Source organism: Columba livia, chromosome 1 (genome assembly GCF_036013475.1).
Source record: "Columba livia isolate bColLiv1 breed racing homer chromosome 1, bColLiv1.pat.W.v2, whole genome shotgun sequence".
Classification (NCBI taxonomy): Eukaryota; Metazoa; Chordata; class Aves; order Columbiformes; family Columbidae; genus Columba; species Columba livia.
Window position 1 is genome coordinate 55,224,247 of NC_088602.1, and position 21,265 is coordinate 55,245,511.

At 44.9% G+C, this 21,265-nt stretch overlaps 1 protein-coding gene and 1 long non-coding RNA gene across 11 annotated transcripts in view; one reads left to right on the forward strand and one right to left on the reverse strand.

Moving 5' to 3' along the window:
- LOC110361088 (uncharacterized) overlaps window positions 1-13,741 on the reverse strand; it is a 69,274-nt gene extending 55,533 nt beyond the window's left edge. For 5 of the 8 annotated variants that reach the window (XR_010471389.1, XR_010471382.1, XR_010471383.1 and 2 more), the window contains exons 1-3: window positions 8,739-13,741; window positions 7,667-7,872; window positions 6,287-6,351 (exon numbers count right to left, since the gene is read on the reverse strand). This is a non-coding gene — a long non-coding RNA (uncharacterized LOC110361088). Of the gene's footprint in view, window positions 1-180; window positions 5,598-6,286; window positions 6,352-7,666; window positions 7,873-8,738 lie in introns of those variants that run through there. The other 3 variants (XR_010471386.1, XR_010471380.1, XR_002417424.2) reach the window with 3 other exon arrangements.
- CLDN10 (claudin 10) overlaps window positions 1-21,265 on the forward strand; it is a 61,576-nt gene that overhangs the window by 31,052 nt on the left and 9,259 nt on the right. Inside the window, exon 1 of one of the 3 annotated variants that reach the window (XM_065057034.1) lies at window positions 14,340-14,757. The exons of 1 other annotated variant lie outside the window; for it this stretch is intronic. In XM_065057034.1, coding sequence (XP_064913106.1) covers window positions 14,538-14,757 — 220 coding nt within the window. In that variant the 5' untranslated portion in view covers window positions 14,340-14,537. Of the gene's footprint in view, window positions 1-14,339; window positions 14,758-20,418; window positions 20,945-21,265 lie in introns of those variants that run through there. One more of the 3 variants, XM_065057049.1, reaches the window with a different exon arrangement.

The following is a 21,265-nucleotide window of genomic DNA, read 5'->3' on the forward strand; positions in this document are numbered from 1 at the left end:
TCATATTTCACAAGAGTCTACAGTCTAGTTATTAACTTCATCAGCAGATAAAGTCACAATTCAGGAGCCTTTATGTGCCAGTGTGTCTAAGTGATCAGAACTGAAGGAACAGTTCTAACAGGCTGTTCATTTTGCCAAGTCTGATCTAGGAAAAAAAATGAAGACTTCACTGTATAGATGTCTTTTTTTATATGTATCTTTTATTACATCAATGTGCCAAACATTTTTTCCAGAAGAGGGCGCAAAATTTATCTCCAGCAATACAAAAGAACTATGTTGCTTCCAGCCTGTATTTGTGTGTGCTGAAAACTTCATACTGTTTCTCTCTACATTTGTAAAATTCCCATCCTGTGACATTTACGATATAGATGACTACATATGAATCTGTCAGTCTTGGTTCCTTTTACAGAACAGAAAAAGAGAACAGGCATTTCAAGGACACAGTTCACCCCATTTCACCCTGTATTTGATCAGCTGAGTAGCTCTCCAGACTCCTTTGACTGTATTGCCTGTAGCTCTGATGACCACTGTGGAGCCTGGACATCCACCCAACATGTGGACACCTACAACTAATGCCAAAATCTAGATGTCTACAATCTGGAATTGAATCCCATACCTGGGGTAGGATTCACCTGACCTATTTTACATAGCGACAAGGGTGACTAGCCCAGATACGGATATCTGTACACTGTATATCTAAAAGAGAATCTCACCTCTTGCGTTTGCCAGGTAATGCTCTGCAGTGGCAGTTTGGGACAGGGCCACCCATACTGTGCTTATTGCCAGACACCAGTTGTCATATTATATCATATTCATTGTAAATTTAAGTGAACTTATGGAAAGTTCTGATTACCTAATTTGTGGGGCTGTTATAAATGTTGCAATAGAGAGAGGGATGAAGGGCACCTTGCCGAGACGCTAAAGAAGTCATGATGAAAATGGCTGGCAAGGGAAGGGAGAGGAAGACAAGCATTACTGTAGTTAGACCACACTGTTACTTACGCCAGCTGTCACACAGATCAATCACTCTGGTTATTCATGTGTCATCAATCCCTGTTACCATTTCACATGGCCTTCGTCAGTGCTCTTTAAACTTCACAGGCTGGCGGATCTTTAGGAAGGGTTGAAAGCTTGAAGTAAGCCCTTCCTGCTGAACCTTCCTCATCGTTGTTCACATGAAAATGAACGAGTGTGGATCATTATTAAAAAAAGTCGTTCATTTTGGAGATATACATGCTGTGTAGATTGTATCACCTTTGCTGGATATGATACAATCTTCAAACACAGTGCTTCTGTGATTTATGTATTCACAAAGAGTTGCTTTCAGAGCTGCTTTCAGCAACCCTGCCCCTTAAGCATATATGCAGCAGTCATCACACAAAACCACTTCTGTTAAGGTGTCTCCGCATACTCAGGTGCCAAACAAGTGTTATATTTCCAGCCGTGGTCTAGCCAAATGGTGAGGTTACACAGCGTGCCCTCCTGTTGTCTCAGCCTACAGAGATGGGGAGGATTTTACATTTCCCTGGGGTTTTCCATCTGAAGATTGCTTCCCAGGTACAAATGCATTTTAACGTCACCCCTGCTCACAGCAAACAGCAGTAGCTAATATTTACGTAGTAATATTGTCTTAGTTTAAGAAGCAACTAAAGTAAGTCTAAGAGAAATTCATAAGCACGCTAATACAGAAGGCAAGGTCAACCCTTGCTATCACAATTTAGAGATCTTTCCTGAAATGGCCATCAGAGAAGGATTTGGGAGCTGCAGAAACAGCATTCACAGCTGCTTCACACCTACATTAAAATACTCTGATATTAACATAACAACAAGGTAAGTCCTCCAGTGAATTGCCTCTTATAGTGTTGATCCCTCACTTCTTCCAAAATAATAATAAAACCCATCAGCATCAGACTCATAATGAAGAAAGAACCATTGGCAATTGGCTTTGGATATGAACTATTTAGTGAGTTGGTCATGAGCAGAAATCATTCAAATAGGACCATAAGTAGCTGGATGCACGGTACAGAAACAATTGTGCAAACCAACAGCTGGCTGCTCTGAAGGAAGACACCAGGCAAAATAAGACTACAGCAAATTTACATGAGTTGGCAACTTCATCCTTTTAATATAAAATCTGGCAAGCTCTGCTGATGACTACAAATTACTCCCAAATCCCCCTGATGAGAGAGTGATTATACAGAGCGACCATCAAAGCCCTGGGTACTCCTAAGCTTACAAATATATTTGGACAGCTAAAGTCACTAAAAGCGATGAGGCACTAAAGTGAAAAATATAGCACTGTGACACTACAGATAATGCCCACCGAAATGCTGAACACTCTCTTTATTGCTCACCTGAGTATCAGGAAGGGCTTGAGATAGCTTATCTAGCCAAGCATGACTGCTGTCATAAAATAAAAAAGTGAAATCAGCATCAAATGCTGGAAAGCAACAGGGAAAGGACCTCAGAAACACGTCTTCGTTCAAGTCTACTGCAGCCCTATTGAAAACAAATCGAGATTACTCAAGTACCTTACTTCCCCCTTACAAAAATCCCAGCTGTTGCACAAACAAACCAAGCCAGAATGTCATACCTCATCATAACCTGCCATTTGAATGGAGCAGATGAAAGGTAACGACCTGTGATTCACAACTTCACAACATTTGGGGAATCTTCTCTAGTGGATTAAACACACTAAAGCAAGTTCTTTGTGTCAAGAACACAAACAGTGTAGAAGAGAAAAAATCAAGTATGAAAAGCAAAATCCTAAAGAAATTAATGTAGTGATGGGCATTTTTAGGACAGCGGTTTTTAAAGCAAAACTATGAAGGAAGTACCTCTCTGTTTTGCAAGTAAATCTAGATAATTCCTGATAAGGCTAACGAATTATTATGTCCATCCCGCTCCTAGTAACAAAAAAATCCTAAGGATACACAGGTGGTGGGTAGTAGTATGCAGGAATAACTAATGCAGAAGAAATTCTGTGAACAAAGAGAAGCCCTGTGATCAGACACCATTTGTGGTCCCTAGTTGTAGATTTCTGTAATGAAAGGGAAAATAACATTTTTATCTGCTAAGAAGGGGTTGAGTTACTCTAATCTCCTCTATTTATCCCAAATCTTTCTTTCTCTCTTTCTGTTTTATGAATTGGCTTCATCAGTTTGTAGTGATAGTGCTTACTTATTGAGTCATGTAGGCATTCAGTTTTGCTAAGAAAAGATCAAACTGTGGTTGGTGGTGTTTGTGGGTAATAATTTTGCTCCTATACCAAGGAAATAGCAGTTACGATAAAAGCCTCATCTCTCCTATTTTTAGACATGATATAAGGCAAAGATATAAAAAAGTCTTAGTATCACATTTTTTCATTATATACAAATGCATATATATGAGAGTGTGCTTGTTTGCTTTGTTCTAAGAAGTGAGAGATTTTCTTTGTAAAAGATCAGTGACAGGTGTTTCAGTCCATTTGATATTCTGCAGACCAAATGCTGTTTTCAGGGATGCACATCCTAGACTAATGGCTTCTTTTTTTTATTTACTCATATATATTAACATACTCAGTGATGCATGTGCCACATAAACGACTATGGATAATTTCTCAGCATGATGAGTATGTGGCATGAATCGTTCCCCTAAGCACAGCTACAGGTTTTGATGTACTCAAGGGAGGGCTCACTCCACTGAGTTTAAAGTTCAGAAGTTCAAAGGCACTTCTCATTAGAAATTAACCATGAGACTTCAAAAATGAGAAGAGAACAACCTACTCCACGCCTGAAGAGCTTGGCAGGGGCCCTTCTCACAAGCCAACAGACACTGGTGTGCTGAGAAATGTCTCGGAGAAAAGGGGTTGAGCTCACGGGCAGCACAAAGAGGAGAGTGACCTCTTACAGTCCTGACTTGGAGAACACAGCCCCATGGCTTCTCCAAGCCTTGTTTGGAACGCAAGGTCTGCAATATGAGCTGTAATGGGCTTTATTTTACAGCTGTCCATATTGCTCTGACCATGTGGCGGCTGAACATCTAGACGGACGCCCACTCTTGGGGCACCATACCAGCCCCAGGCAGTCCAAGCAAATCTTTAACCTTCCTGTCTTTCTGGTGCGGTGTGGAAACCCATAAGCTGACAGACAGAGGTAGCAGGTTAATCGCTGAAATGTAGCCAGGCAAAGAGCCTGTCAGCTGCTAGGCCTGTGTCCAAAGATGCCGCTGGTCCCTGCCAAATGCCAAGAAATGTGCCGGCACCTGCGAGGTTCAACGGGCAACCGGTTGGATTCTGCTTGCAGGAGACGCTCGCCTGTGGGAGCCACTGTTGGAGATGTGAGAGGGGAAGAGGGATTTGGGCTCAAAACTTGGGGATGGCCGTTTGCTGAGCGACTCGTGGGGATGAGAGCTGGCAGGCGATGTGTACCTTTGGGTGGGAGGCCTGGAAGAGCCCAGGACAGTATTGGGTTGTGGAGTGGGCAAATGGAGGCTGCTTGGTCAGTGCTCCAGGAGTGAGGCTTGCCAGAAAAATATGAGATATAATTTCTGTTGAAGACAGGGGAGGATTGAATTTTCCCTTTGTTTTAATCACGGCTTTTCCTTTCTGTACTTTAAACTCAACCTTCAAAGCCATAATTTCTTCCATTTCTCTGGTCAGATCTGGGGGGTGATGCCTGCCTGAGGCTGGTGACCTTCAGCCAGCGTCCCCCCAGAAGCAGTGGCTTGAAATGGAGCTGCTATGGGGCTCTGCTGAGAGACCCTGCAGGCAGGACACAGGGACTTGCAGCTTGAGTCACGCTTAAGCAAACCTCAGCCTACAGAGGTGCCCAGACTGGGGTTTCCAGAGCTGGAAAACAGCTGTGGCAGAGGTGGGAAAAACCTCCTGCAAAGTACAGTCAGCAAACGGGCTTGGAGGAACCTCCAGGGCATTACACTGGCTTGACAAGGATCCCAGCTTGACGCTAGCTCCTGTTTGGGATGGGAGGAAAACTGAAACTGGTTCAGGCACGTGATCCCAAAATCAATATTTTCACAGCTCAGGGCATGTGACATGTCACCGGAAAGTGCCCGGTGAGGACAGTGGCAGGCACAGGACCACAGCTCCACAAGCCTTTAAACGTGCCCCACCACTGACCAGCATCTATAAGCTGATGCCTGCTACCTAAGGCAGTCTTTCTAAGTTTCCTTTACAGGCAAGAAAATTCCTCTGATAAATCGGCACATCTTCCAGAGACGCCCTGTATTTAATGGGACTGGAGGGGAGATGGCGGGATTTATGACTGGGAAATGAATTTCATGCATGATTACATGTTGCATTTCATACTTAAGTACAGTATTTTGCATTAACAGTATATCCAGCAATAACACAAATGCTTCCTCCAGCTGAATTTTGACATTTGTGTCAGGTTCTTTAATGGATGCAGCAAAACTGTGGCTTCTGCATACCAGGTTATGTCCTAACTCTTTCTTACCAAATCAGGTTTTTCCCGTATGTACACAGAAACTTTAACACTTCTCAGAACACTGCATGAAAAAAAGGCTCTGGGCCATCTTTCCCAACAAACTCTTCATCCTCAGACATCACTAAAAGTCATTTTTGTCAGTAGTGCACCATCCTGGAGAAAAACACAGGGTAGCCACTGCAATAAGTACTGGTGTCTCCAACCTCATATCCACTGGCATTTTTATTTTGTTGGTATTTGTCTAACAATTTACAATCAAAAGCCACCACTTTGTCATGTGGAGGCATCTGAAATTTGTGAATTCACTGTTGGAAGGTTTTCTGATTCCTACCTACACATAACACATAAGATAATTACACCAGAAAGAAAGAAGGGGGCTAGGGGGGAAAGAAAGAAACAAACAAAAAAAGAAACTAAATGTTCCCAGAGCTGGCACAAAGTAAACACATTGCTACATTATCCCATTTTCCCCCACTGTACAACTTTGCTTACTGAAAAAAAGTGCAGTGCAATATTTAAATCCACATAAAAGCCTCACCATCAAACCCGGAAACACTGACTGTGTGCATGAGGCATAATTCAGTGCTGCAAACTTTCCTTACAAACTGGACATAAGTCAAAATAGGTTAAGAATATCTCCTTTTCTAAAAGTTGAAATGCATGAAACAAGACTTTAGGTAGTTTTAACACTAAATTCTCAAAAGTGATTCTTCCTTTTTTCACCTGGCTTGCATCTATAATGAATTAAAAAATATAGAATGAACACCTAAATGAGCCACAGAAATAGTCAGCTGAGAAAAGACAGTTGAACAAAGAGGAAAACAGAAGAACGTGGTGCATACCTGAATCTCTATTATCAGTGGAAAACACTCTATTTCTTTGCAAGGACAATGGTAACGCAGAACTGCTGCAACGTAATGAAAGAAAAATATTTTCAGTGTGGGAACATGAAAGCATTAACAGAAGAGGTAGAGCACATTGTGTCCTACTCTTGGTGAATGTCTTGTTGGCTGCTCTGGACTGAGACACAGCAAAAATAAGCAGTCCAAACCAATTTTCTCCTAGGCAATATACTACTTCACTGCATGCAGTAGGCACTATCAGACTGTTTTCTTGAGAGTCAGCTTGTGGTCACAACATTACACCCAGGAATAGGAAGACCCAGTAATGCACGCAAATTGCACACAAAATGAGCCAAAGCCCAGCTTGGTACACTAAAAAACTTCTGAGTACATTTGATCCATTTGATTTTTTTGATAAGGCATCCTCTTCGAGGATGGGAACACAAGGGGAACTAGAGCATGTACCCCAGCACATGCACGCTCCCATCGGCATTTATGTTTTTAAGGTGTTTGTTTCTCCTCATTACTGTCAGTTGTATTTGTGATTCCTTAAGCTCAGCACCTTTAAATTTTATTTTAAATCTGTTATCTTTATCCAAGAGCTTCTGCACCTGCAGGCAGCCCCCCCCGTTTTGCTGGAGGGTTTTACCCACTTGTGTCAGATCAGTCTGGCTATCACTTCTATATCAAACACACCACTTCAGAAAACAAATCAAACCAGTAGGATCAAAAGAAGCAGTGTTGCTGATGGAGCAAATGCACATTAATTTCAACCTGGTTTATCAATTTTTTTTAATCTGTATTGATCGAAAAAAAGTCACATATTATTTCCTTATTCCCTTTGTTTCTGAGTTGCTGAACATGTTGATCCAAGTCAGCTTTTAACTCCGCTTTGTCACCGTGACCTTTTTTGATCCCAGCCCGTTTGCTCTCAGATTAAGTCATGCTACAGAATCTGCTTTGCTCCAGATTGTGGTTTTCACGCTCTCGGTTAAATGAAATCTTTCTATGCCACTGGCCGGGACAACTGGTGCCTGACAAACAGCGGGGCCAAAAACAGTAAACCACAACACCCTCTTTGTGGCACAACCCTTCTCTGAGTAAATACAGGTCCACTGTGGGAATCAGGGAAAGGAACCAGAGGAGGGCAGGGGAAGAGCTTCCTTGCAGACAGAGATACTGCTGAGAAGGTGTAAGGCTGACTCTCACCTTCGCCTGTCTCCCTTTCCTCCCAGCTGCAAACTGGGATAAATTTGGGTTGAGGGCAAGGCTGTACCTAACCAGGGCTAAGTACAAAGAGCACAGTGTAAATAATCACCCCTCGCCCATGATCTCCCATGGCTCATTTCTACCCCTGCCTTTGCCATGCTTGCCAATCACCTCACACTGTGTCATCTCCTCCACCATTGCCTCCAGTTGCTGCCATCCCCTTTAGCTGAAGCACACGCTCATCATCTTTTGCAGCAGCTCCTCTCTCCTCCTCATCCCCACCCTGCTGCCTCATGAAGGGTATTTCACTGGCAGAGCTGAAGGCCTCCATGCCATGCTCCCCACCTTGGGTTTTCTTTAGCATATCCAGAGGGATCCTAAAAAAAAAAAAAGGATGACCACTGAAGCACAAGTGTGATGAGGAGCATCTGAGGGAACTGGGGCTGTTTAGCCTGGAGAAAAGGAGGCTGAGGGGAGACCTTATCACTGTCTGCAACTACCTGAAAGGAGGTTGCAGCATGAAGGGTGTTGGGCTCTTCTCCCAAGTAACAAGTGATAGGACAAGAGGAATTGGCCTCAAGTTGTGCCAGGGGAGGTTTAGATTGCATATTAGGAAAAAATTCTTCACATACAGGGTTGTCAGGCATTGGAACAGGCTGCCCAGGGAAGTGGTGGAGTCACCATCCCTGGAGGTGTTTAAGAGGCCTATAGACGAGGTTCTTAGGGACATGGTTTAGTGCTAGGGTTAGGTTATGGTTGAACTCGATGATCTTGAGGGTCTCTTCCAAGTGAAATGATTACATGAAATAATTCCCTCTGTGTAAACAGCTGGAAAAGTTGTTAAATGTATTGCTGCTATGAACTGAAATACACAATCTCTGAAAATATTTCAGCACGTGGGCTAAATAACAGGGTAGTAGGAATGACGTGCCATTATGTTCTGAGTGTAATACATAATATGTAATCATTAGTTGCACTGGTGCACCACATAGGGCTATAATAAGCCAAACACGTCCCAGTGCTACTCTATTTGCTCCAGTGAGGTAACAAAATCATAGGGTAGCAGAATAATTCAGGACCTCCAGAGGCTGCCTAGTCCAAAATACACCTGATCAGATGGGCTTGTTCAGGGCAATGTCCAGTGAGGTCTTGAACACCCCCACAGAGGGAGACCCCACAGCGTCTCTGGGCAGCCTGCTACAGGGCTTGACCATCCTCACGGAAAACAATTTTTTCCTAATACCTAATGGAAATTTCCCACGTTGCAACTCATGCCCCTTGTCCTGCTGCTTTTTTGGGTCAGCTCCGGTTTCTCCGAGTCCTCTGGCTGGGAGCTACCTTGGTATCTGTAAAAGATGACAGACTTCTCATGCCCAGATCCACCAAGTGCTCAGGAAACGACTGAGATCAGCTGCGGCACATGAGGGCAGAGGACACATGGGGTGGGAAAGTGTTCCCGCTCTGCGAACACCGTGATCTCAGCCCTGGCCTGCAGCTCAGCCACCGGTCAGGACTCGACCTCTTCATCTTTATGGCTCATGGCAAGGATCGCTTCTGAACTCTGGCTGCTTTGGAAAGACATTTGCCTATCTGCCTCCCACCCTGATTAAATCCTTTTGAATTCCATTATTCCATATTCTTTTATTTTGCAAACACTTTGTAAACCGCTTTATATAGGGCCGTATAGTCTAAAAATCAGTCTGAAAGTTTCTCACCACTGCAATCTACCTGTGTTTAGCAAATCTTAATTTGATGTGGAGGCAACTTCTGAATGACGAGACCTGCACCTGTGCTCTTGGCCAGGTGGAATGCACCTCTAGTAAAGTAGGAGATGCACTTCTTCACATTTCCTGCTTAGTTTGTTAAACAGGTTATATCTATTTTTAAAAGCATTGTATTACAAACTTTCAGGGAACAACACAGGCCTTTTTTCAACGAAGTTAAGCCGAGCTGAAAAAAAAGAAAAAAAGAAATAATGTATTAATGTCAGTGTCAAGAAACAAAAGTCTGCAGTGTCCGAACGTGCTGCACAGAATGAGAGAGAGAGGAAAGTTTATTGGCTTATGGAATGCAATTTTTCACTCCTTGAAAGCTGAGTTTTCACTTCCTATTAAATTTTCTACTTTTTGTTATATAACATATGAACATAATGCATATCTTTAAATCATTTTTTGTCCTAGCAGTTTACAAAAAACATGCAGTAATTTAATTCAATTTCTTATAGCTTAAGAAAAACAACAGTAGCGACCCCAGCAAGGACTGGTGATCATTAACTGATGTTCTCACTCTGATGGACTGTTTTTAGGCAACACAGAAACATTCCTTTGTCTACTCCCATTTGGAGAAGATGATCTGGTTGCTCACTTTTTAGGTGGCACTTTTTGTTCTTCCCAATGCAGAACACCGTGCAAACCTCCTCATTTTACAGTCGTGTTAATCTCCTCTAATGCGTATGCCAATTTGAGGTGTACTCCTCAGATCTATCACTGACAGAACACCCAACTTTGTCCAGGTGATGATGCTCTTAGAAGCCTGTCTATATTCCCTGCGTGTCTGCCTTACCTTTTCAATATTCAAATTCTCACTGAAACCCTAGCAAACAAGGAAGTTGTCCTTCAGCCTTAGAAAAATAAAGTCGGGTTTTTTGGTTTTTTCTTTTGCACAAGTGCTCTAGGCACCCTGGAAATCACAACATGGCAGAGCCAGGCAAGAGTCTCAAGTTGCCCAACCTGTGCATGGTAAAATTACAAGAAAAATTACTCTAGGACAAAGGCATGACGACCCTAGCCTGCTTACCCTGGCTGAAGAACAAATGCTGTTGTCATCCGGTGTTTAATTTAGGATTGCTTGTAATTTTGATCCTGCAAGGGCTACAATAATATCCTGTATTTCAAACTTGGGAGCAAAGCCAGTTACAAAGGACTTCTGTACACAGGAGTGCAAGAAATTTTTGTACATTGTAAAAATCCAACTATTGAATAATATTCCATTCTGATTTGTAAAATACATGTAGTTTAAAAATCTTGAGAGTCTGGGGAGGTTCCTGCTGACTGGAAGCTAGCCAGTGTTATTCCAACCTGCAAAAAAGGTGTGAGGGAAGACCCAAGGAACTACAGACCTGTTAGTCTAACCCCAGTTCCTGGGAAAATTGTGGAGAAGTTTCTACTGAGTACTGCTAAATGACATTTAAAGAACAGTGCAAACATCACGCACAGTCAACATGGATTCACAAATGAAGGGGGAGGTGCTGATTTCTTCTTCCTGGGATCCAGTGATAGAACACGTGGGAATGGCTCAGAGCTCAAAGGGGAAGGTTTAGACTGGACATTAAGAAGCATTTCTTTACCAAGAGGATGGTCAAACACTGGAACAGGCTTCCTAGAGAGGTAGTTGATGCCCCAAATCTGTCAGTGTTTAAGAAGCCTTTGAACAATTCCCTTAACAACGTGCTTTAACTTTTGGTCAGCCCTGAAGTGGTCAGACAGTTGGACTAGGTGATCACTGTAGGTCCCTTCCAACTCAGATATTCTGTTCTATTCTGTTCTAAACACTTACTTATAATTCCCCTCAAAACACAATTTTTATGCCCAAGAGCCAATGAGATGTACCACAAAAAAAAAAAAAAAATGGAACACAAGGGTTGGTTTTCTTACAAAAAGATATGAGCACCTTTCTTTTCCAGTCTGAGGGAATACATCCAGCTTCATTCAAATGACCCAGCACAAAACTGTGCAATGGTCCGATCAATTTATGTACAAAAAATAACAGGAATCAGTCCCACAGCAGTCTGAGGAGCTTCAACAAAATTCCCAAGGCATAGCTTGTCCCAAAACACAGGAACAAGAAACAAAGCAAAGGCCAAGTCTTTCACTCCATTACGCAAGTTAAACACAGCTAAGATAGCCAAGTAAGCCAAGGCAAAGCTGGAGGGAGCTATGGTGGCAGGAAGACAGGGGTTGAATGGAGTTATATGCATGTCTTCATATGGATATCAAGTTCCCAGCACAGCAATGGAGAGAAAAGGGACCATTGTTTTCTGGAAAACTGGAAGCTGGAAGACACGTGAGTTATGGTCATGATGGAAGAATTTGCAGTTGCACAAGAGAGCAAAGCTGAAAATGTAATAAAGGGAGAAACATAGCCTCACAGATGAATGTTTTCCAACATCTAATCCCTGCAGATCCCAGCCACCACAAAGAAAATATCACAGAGGAAGGGCATCTCTTGCAGCTTCCCTTAGCCCTCAACCTGAACACTCAGCCATGCACAATGTCATTTTGGGTTTACACCACAGAGGAGACCACAAGCTCAATCTCTAGATTTTTACATGAGAAAGACAGTAACAACTGGACTAGTAACGTAAATGTCCCTAGAAGCAGCAGTGTCAGGAGCAGAAAAGAGAAGCCTTTCCCTGAAGCTGAAGTGAGTCTGGTTCTTGTGTATTCTGAGTCCACCTTACGTCATTCTGGATAAAAAGGTGTTTACAAAGGAATAAACATATCAATTAGCCCTGCTTGAAGAGCCTTTGCTCATAGAAAGAGTAGGTTTGAGGTGGAGTTAACATCGTTTATCTTAAGCCACCTGCATAGGGCTCCCTCTGAAGTCACTGGTGGTACATAGGTGCCTGCCAGAGGGACACGGACCCACATTCCATATCGCAACCAAAGTCCAGCTCTGTTGAAAGCAGAGTGGTCTGGGACAGCAGAATTGGTTGTTGGAGATCACAGCTGGAGCCCACAGCAGCTTCAGTAGAGTTACCCACCTTCAGCAGTGTTATCCGCTCAGCCTACCCCTTCCACAGCCCCTCTGGGAAGGGGTGCTTATGCTTGTCAGGAAGCTTCTCTTCCTCCTCCTCTTCTTCCCCAGGGCTCAGACTCAGACGTAACAGTCCCCAGGCAGTGCTTCTGTCCTTCAACACTTGTTCCAGCCTTCTGGTTATAGCGTGGCAGCACACTGTAACCTTCTGATGTGCCCTGGCCAAAATTTGCCTAGAGACTAGTCCCTGGGATTCAATAGGCTTTACACCAACCAGATTGACATTATCAACAAAAGAATAGGTGAATTCCCTGCATGAAGGAAACATGATGACCCAGACTTAGACTCAAGTTTCCTGCCTCAGACTGGATTAGATCCCAGCTGATAGCTGCTTGGATTGACCTAGCTTTCCACCACCAAGAGAAATCCAGTCTGCAAGACCTGAAAGTGCTATGATGGGGGGAAACACTCAAAACTTTTTTTTTTCTCTTTCTGCTGCCCTGTCCTACAATAAATAGGTCAGAATGCCATGTAAATGAGACTTGGATCTACAGTCATGCCCTTATTGCTTGACCCAGAAGCACTTCCCTGTGTCCCCAAATGAGCTTTGGCTACAGCCCAACACCACAGCAGAGTGCAGGTCACAGAATCAAACACAGAATGTTAGGGATTGGAAGGGACCTCAAAAGTTCATCTAGTCCAATCCCCCCGCTGGTTACTCACCCACATCCAGGCCCTTTCTCTCTCTTTTCTCTCCTGAGAGGAGATCTTGGCACAGAGGTTGAACAGGAGCTGTTGCAGACTCCATGCTCAATGCTGCTGTGCAAACATGCCTACTGCTGCTTTCCCTTCTCCCTCTTCCCTGCCAATGCCTCTGTGCGTCACCTGCAAGCTGGAGGGTACCAAGGAGGCAGAGAGTGGGCAGAGAGCCAATGCATCAGCAAACATGGCTGTGGACCCCATTTTATCATGCTGGGGCATTAACAGATTAACAAACAGCCTGTTCCCATTGTATTCTGACACACATCCAAAGATACACCCAGCTCTAGCCTTTTTTTTCTTTTTTTTTTTTAGTATCTATAATGTGATTACATCCGGGTTTGTGTCCACACAGCAAAACCAAAGAGCATTCATCATAAGAATAATGATGTAAATGTGGCTACTTATCCTTCAGTGATTGCCCATCTGGCAAAAAGGTTTAGAAAATGTAACAATAGTTTTGAAATAAATAGGAGGAAAGTAAAGACCGGCAGTGTACTTTCCACATCAATGGCAAATACACTACTCATGTGGAAAGTAAACAGCTTCAGACAAGAGAACAAGCCGCAGTGGATAACTTTACCCCTGTGAGCTGCAGGATCGGATGCCAGTGCATTAAGACTGAGGTAGAAAATCCCAAGTTCATCACCTCACAATGCAAAACCAGCTATTAAAAGCTGTATCATCTGTGGCTGGATAATAACAGGAGGCCAGCTGAAATTCAGAGGGTTATAAAACCTTGCCACATATTTTAAAAGCTTACCTCCTTGCATGAATATGGAGTGTTCAATATGGTCAGTACAACTCCATTCTATAAGCCTTGCTTGAAACTACCCCCTGGTAGGGCTGTTTTTGAGGGCCAGAAGGATGTCTGCATGGAGAAAGAGATGCAAACCTGAAACTACTGAGTAAAATGCAAAGGAACCATAGAATAGTTCGGGTTGGAAGGGGCCTTCAAAGGTCATCTAGTCCAACCCCCTGCAATGAGCAGGGACATCTTCAACTAGATCAGGTTGCTCAGAGCCCCGTCCAGCCTGGACCTGAATGTCTCCAGCACCTGCCAAGTCGCTGCCACCCTGTCCCATGCCCTGCCGGGCTCACCTGCAGGGGAAGGAGAACTTAAAGCCTAATTGTAGGTCGCGCCGCCGTTAGTTGGGTTTTTTTTTTCAGGTCTGTTTTTATTGCTGCCCCGGGGGATCGCCCCGCTCCCGCCGCCGTGCCGCAGGGCTGGGGTCCGCCCCGGGGGCAGCGCCCCGCTCCCCGCCCCGCTGCGGCCGGGGAGACCCCGGGCAGGCTCCGCGGGGGCCGGCCGGGGCGGGGGCGGCCCCGTGGGCGCCGGGAGCTGCCTCTGCTGATTGGGCTGCGCAGCCCAGGGCGGCCGCCACCGCCCCGCTCCGCCCGCTGCCGCCGCCGGGACTCCGCCGCTGCCGGGACTCCTGCCGCCGCTGCCGGGCTGCCGCCGCCGCGGCTCCGCGCCGCCTGCCCGCCCGTCCGCCCGTCCGCCCGCCCGCTGCCTGCTGCCGGGCCCATGGCGAGCACGTCGGCGGAGATCATCGCCTTCCTGCTGACCATCTCGGGTTGGGTGCTGGTATCCTCCACGCTGCCCACCGACTACTGGAAGGTGTCCACCATCGACGGCACGGTCATCACCACCGCCACCTTCTGGGCCAACCTCTGGAAAACCTGCGTGACCGATTCCACCGGTGTCTCCAACTGCAAGGACTTCCCATCCATGCTGGCGCTGGACGGTCAGGCTCCCGCCGAACCCCATCCCAATTCGCTTACCCCCACCACACACACCCCGTGCCGGTCTGTGGGAATCGGGGACTCTGGGGCTTCCCCCGGGCCGGGCGGGCGCTGCCCAAAGGCGGGGCTGGCGGGCAGCGGGGGTCGGGGCGCACCGAGCGGGCCCGGGAGGCGGCGGGGACCCCGTGGAGGCAGTTTCCACGCGGGCTCGTGGGCGAGTGCCCTCCTGTCCCCGAGCAGGTGGCAGCGCGCTGCTTGTGCATGCCCGTGGAAGTGGCTTTTTTTCCCCAGACACATGTTAATTGAGCTTATATTTGGTTCCTAAATGCCCAGTTTAGCGTTTCTCGCTCTCGCTACCTCCTGCTTTTTTTTTTCGTTCTTCATCGGAAGACTCTGTGCGTGTGGATTTGACACAAGAAGAATGCAGGCGGATTTTTCTTGCCAATTTATTTTCTGACTGTCGTGAAAATCCTCTTTTTTTGTGGTTTTGCCAGCTGTGCAACGGTCAGTGAAGAAGAACAAGCCTTGGCTTCATGTTGGTTTAATTAATGTTCCTTTCCTTTTTTTGCTAAGTGGTTATTAACTCGGATGTAATTGCTTTGTTGATAAATGACAGTGTAAAAGCTTGGGGCAGTAAGGGATGCAAAGGTATGCAAAAGTGATGCATAGCTTGGCTTGCATTTAGGACAGTGTTACTTTGAAGCAAAACTGAGAGTTTTACTCTAGTGCCTGACACCGAAGACAGAGTTGGTGCCGGGTTTCTACTCTGGTGAGGGGGAAACATTTTTGCCCTTTAAGAAAGCCCAACTGGGAAACTGGGTTGCTGCAGGAAATCTGTACAACTAAACTTTTAGTTGATAAGTCGGCACTGATCACGGCTGCTAGAAACAGGGAAAGTGCAGATTGCATCAGTTTGCAGCCTCAGGAGTGAGTGTAAAGAAAGGGAGGAAAGCTTTTTAAAATGATGGCACCGTTTCTGAGTTTTTATAGCCGTAAACTAATAAACTACACAGGGTCCCAGTGTCTGTGATACTCCTGCTGTCCGCGGTCGGGCCAGGCGTTCCCTTTGCACTGGACTTTGGGTGTGGATTTTGGTGTGAAAGGTTTGTTTAAAAGGAAAAGAAAGCTTCTTAATCAAATCACTAACAGAGATTAATATTATGATAACAAGGATTAATATTGTTGTGAAGCTAATTAATACTAATACCAGAAAACATTTAAGCTCCGTATGCACAAAGGGCTAAAAGAGGTCAAGACACTAAAAAGAGGTGACACAGGGTACACTTAAGCGTCACTATTGCAAGATGCTTCTCTTGGCTGGAGAAGTACCATTCCCCAGACCTTATTTTGACCCAGGCCCATGGTCACAGAGGGGTTTTTCAGTTTCTGTGAAAGGATAGGAGTGCTGGCTCAACTCCATTGGCATCAGTGACCCTATGGCCAAGTGTAGCAGCTGAGAATGTGGTTTCCAGGCTTGGTCAAGGAACTGTGGTCTGTGTGTAGGCGGGCACAGAGTGATCACCGGTGTGTAACATTTCAGATCCACCGAATCTATTGTTTAGCTGTTCTTTCAGTTCTGGGTTAATCTGTTTTCAGAATAAGAAGACCGTAGTTACAAAGTATAAAGAATTGGGAATATTTTAAATTGCAGTCCTTACCACCCCTTCCTCGAAATTCAAGTCTGGATTAGGGATACCTAATGTGTTGGCTAACACTTGCCCAAGAAATGAGTTCCTGAGGCACCTGCTGCACAGTGAAACAGCCACCTGAGCTCTAACTCATTTTGGAAAGAAATGGGTCTGAAGTGCACATCTGGGAGGGCCTTATCCTGTCCTCCTGGCCAGACTCTTTATTAGTAGTGGGAAGAAGCTTGGCTTCAGTGTTTCTTAATAACACCTCTAAATGCTGTGGGGCAAGGTCCTGTGGTGCTCTGCTGGGAACCCGTTACCATCTGACAGTGGGTGGGTACGTCCCTGTTTCGCCCTAACCCTGCCCTGGTGCAGGCGTGTACTTCGGCATTGCAGTGTGTTACGCATAGCTTAGAAGGATTTGTATGTCAGCATGGACAATGTGGGTGGTAAAACACTGGCACGTTGCCCAGAGAGGTGGTAGATGCCCCATCCCTGGAGACATTCAAGGCCAGGCTGGACGGGGCTCTGAGCAACCTGATCTAGTTGAAGATGACCCTGCTCATTGCAGGGGGTTGGACTAGATGACCTTTGAAGGTCCCTTCCAACCCAAACTATTCTGTGATTCTATGAAGTCAAATCTACCCCAGCACTCAAGTGGCCTCTCCCTTCCTCTGTGCCCAGATTTATGTGGCTAAGCCAAATCTCCTCCCTGTGACCAGGAACATGGGAAATTCCTCACTCCATCCTCAGGTGAGGGACTCGGAAGACACAAAAAAGGGCAGCTCTGGCTTGCCGTTTTCCCATAAGTGTTTGTGAGCAGAACCAATAACCCTATCAAGATACATGTGGGAATAACGTATTGCTCTCCTCAAAATGGTAAGGCAGGACTGGGAAATTGCTGTAATGCTTGTCCAGCATGGCTCCACTCCACTCCTTCCTCACATAACGGGAGAGAATTTGCCTTGCAGAGCAGTTCCTCTTCTACGGAAATGTGGGGTTTTTTTGTCAGATTGGAAACCTCTGAGTTTTGACAGTATTGTGCAGAGGGACCACTCATGTCTACCAGAAGGTCAGATGAAAACAAGAAGATAAGGAATCAGGGTATCACCATGCTTTCATGTACTCCTTCTTCAGAAGCGATGTCCTAGTTTGAGTCAGGAGTAATCTGAAGATCATTACCCTTATTTTGGCTTGTATTACAGAGTGCCCCAGATTGCCGTAGGGTAGTGGGCTTTCAGACCATCACTACGCATGATTGGCCACCAGAGAAACTTGCAGGTGATGCCCCTCCACCTTCATGCATTCCTGTACAAGAAATCAGTTTGGCCAGGCCTCGTTAAGGGCTCAGCCACACATTCTGTGTGCGAGCAAAACTATTCTTGGTGTCCATAGGACTTGCAATCATTTGGGGTTTCCTTTCGTGTACTACAGGCCATAGGCGGAAACTCAGTGATGAAATCACCATCCTCGAAAGAGGACGTATCAGCTACCGTGTTTCCAACGGTGGATCTAATGACCTTCTGCAAGAACACAGCTGAACAAAAAATTACTTATGAGCTAAAAGAGGGTATTAGAGCATAGAAAAACATACAAATGCAATGGGTGTGTACTTTTAGAAGGCATCTGCGATTTATCTGTAAGGCAACCTCTTATAATACACGTGATGTAGACTGCCGGTTGCCAGTGGAGGCATTTATTGTGAAAGTGACAGTCCCCAGAACTTTGCTTATGTGTTTTTTTCTGAGTGTCGTATGATAGGAATATATGAATCCCTCCAAACTCTTTGTGAGCATGAGAGGCAAGCGTGGGAGCAGCAAGGCAAGAAAGATGAAGTTCTAACAAGATTAATTTGAATGCAAGACAAAACACATTTGTTTAAAAGAAAAAACCCACACTTTGAAATAGGTTTCTCTTGGAATGTAGCTAAACATGACTGCTTGTCTGTTTAAAACATGGGGTTTTGTTGCTTGGGAGCTTCCTTTGGGTGGTCAATGCATACATGGCAAGCTTCCTACCAGAGCTGGTGCAAATACAGATGATAAATATTTGGAAAGGGGACAGTCTTTGGTCTTGAGTGGAAGAGTGTGAAGAAATAAGCAGCTCCCCCTTACACTTCTCTGCATTATAGGCCTTGGTGAGCAATGTAATGTTCTTGCTTTCTAGGGAGCAAAGAAAAAGTTAAATTACTTTACAGCCAAATGCCATACAAAGTTTTAACATAGGGTACAAGCAATAGAAGGCTGGATTTGGTGAAAAGATTAGTTTCACACTTTCAGGCTTCCCAATGCTCCGGACTGGCAGAGTCTTCTGCTCTTTTATGTTACTGGTGTAGATATTGTGAAATTTTTTCATATATTTTGTTTTTAGAAGGTGTGCTGGTTGGATGTTTGCTGTGGTGAACTGAAACAAGTTCCGCTGTGGCTGGCCTGCCTAATTGAGTGAAATATTTAATGAGGAAGGTTATTCATTCTGCAGAACTGAGCAGTCCTCCAGCTCACGCTGTTTATAATTGAAAATGATTTCTGAGTGAGTTAATTATTTCTTGCTGTCTCACTACCCTCTACCTATTCTAAAACTGTGTAGTGACCTTCAGGAACAGCTGAATTTCAGCCATGTGGTTCCATCATATGCTGGTTATTTTGTTTGAGGTGAATATTTACTGTTTCTCCTAGGAGGTTCAGACATAAATAAAAGTTTAGAGGACCTCTGGGTAAATATGTTCATGGTTCAGCACTTTAATGTGTCAATTAGCTACTAACAGTGTCAATAAATTGGACCTGTCAAAAATAATAGCTTCCTTGCCAGTTTTCATCTCCTGCTTTACCTGTCTGCTACAAGAAATGCATTACACATCATCAAAAGTAGTAAAAGCCAACTTTTCCATGCCTATGGCAAAAAATAACAAAGCAAGACCACTTTCTTCAGACTTGAGTTTTATAAACTAAGATCCACCTTTTGAAATCTTTGTGAAGCCCTTTTCCTACAGACATTGCTTGAGTTTTGCCCAGGTGAAAAAATAGGAGTAAGAACAAGGGATTTGACTCAAAAGCAGGGGTCTACCTGTTACCTGAGTTTGAACCAAACTATTTGGGAGTACAGTGTTGTGTAATTTTACTCTGCCCAGCTGGATGAGAAGGATGATCATCTCACCTGATTATAGGTAACCGTAATCTGGCTGTTCCCTGTGAGTCACCCTGGGCTCTCTGCTTCGTTTATCATGAATGGAGAAAAGGAGGTTTCTCCAGAGGGCAGCTCATCCTTCTACCATAGGAGTCTACCCTATAGTTCAGTCTTAATTTACCTATCTATAATGATAGACACTTCAACAGGCACAAATGACTCTCTCTCTCTTACATTCCAACATGAGAGGCGCACGACAGTTGCAGTTATTTCATTGACTATTGTGTTTCTTTAGCAGAAGGGTTACAGAAGCATGGTGCAAATGCAAGAAGTCTCCATGCATGCCAACAGATGTCAATAAATGGCAGTAGGTTATGTTCGCAGATGTGCAGCACGGCACCTAAATTCCGTAGGCCTGATAGAGTGTTAGGTGGCACAAATTGCTTCTTGTGTGCTGCTTGTTCCACCAAGCTGTGAATCAATGAGTTTTTAAGAAGTATTGTTCAAACACGAAGCAGTCATCCTGGAGCTGATGTGCCTCCAGCAGTGGCCAAAGTGGGTGGCAGTAAGGAGAGCAGAAGGTGGCCAAACATCAGTGATAGCCATCTCCAGCTAAAGGACCTGCCAGCCAGACACAGGTTTCTCTTTAAGGAATATATCCAATCTCTTTCTGAATCTCTGCAAACCTTTAGCATTTAGGTACCCTGTGGAAAGGAGTTCCACAACTTGGTTGGATAAATGGGCACACCTTTTGTTTTGAATCTGCTGCCTTATATTTTTATTACGTGTCCTGGTTTTATATACATATATACTTAGACTTTTATGCAGGGTTGGTTTTTTTTTTTATCTGTTATTATGTAAAATTTGCTGTAATAGGCAGTGAAAATGTGGTTTAGCTCTCAACATTTCCACCCACTGGAGATCAAAGCGAAAAGAATGAATACCCTAATAGTGGAAGCACATTGTCATTTTAAATGAGATGTAACAAGAGGCTATGAAGAAAAGCATCTTGTCATGGTTATTCACCTGTGTAAGATTGCTGTGTTCCACCCTGTAAGCAGTGATACAGGATTATCGCAGTCTTTCCATTCCAAGATGTTCTCGGAAGGCACAAGAGGCCAACAGGTTGTCCTGTTGGAACGCCCTGCCTCTGGGAGGTCCCGCTCAGAGCAGCCTCAGCCATCTCAGCAGAATCGCCTGTGGCTAAACCCAGCCACACTGGTCCAGGCTTAAGCATGGCAGAAGTTTACCTCAAAGGGTTCCTGCTGTCCATGAAGCTGAACGCATATTTGACTTTCTTGCAGAATGAGGGCTGTCTTGGCTCTAAATCGAATCAGTGGCACGTCCAGGCAGGCTCAGGACTCCACCCAGGGTCAGCGCTGCCCATCTGCTGCCGTCGTATTGCACCCGCAACACACACGCACAACAAGACTGACATGTAAGACTTGCTTTGTGTGCATAGAGCAGCTCTGCAACCTGTGACAGCCGCTGCAGAGACCACTTGGAGTTGCTCTTCAAAACCTCCTGGATACAACTTTTTTCACATACTGTACCCAATGCCACAGGTGTACTTTTGGCAGCCCTGGATACTATAGTCTGATTCTTGTGGGCTGGGCTGAGGTGATGATGCCCTGTGAAGGTCATACGTCACCTAGGAGAATGCACTCAATGGTAGGGTGACATTACTCCAGCCAAAGTCTGGTTCAGTTTGCTACAGTGAATGCCTAATGCAGAGGGAGGGGAGCTAGAGCAAAACCCC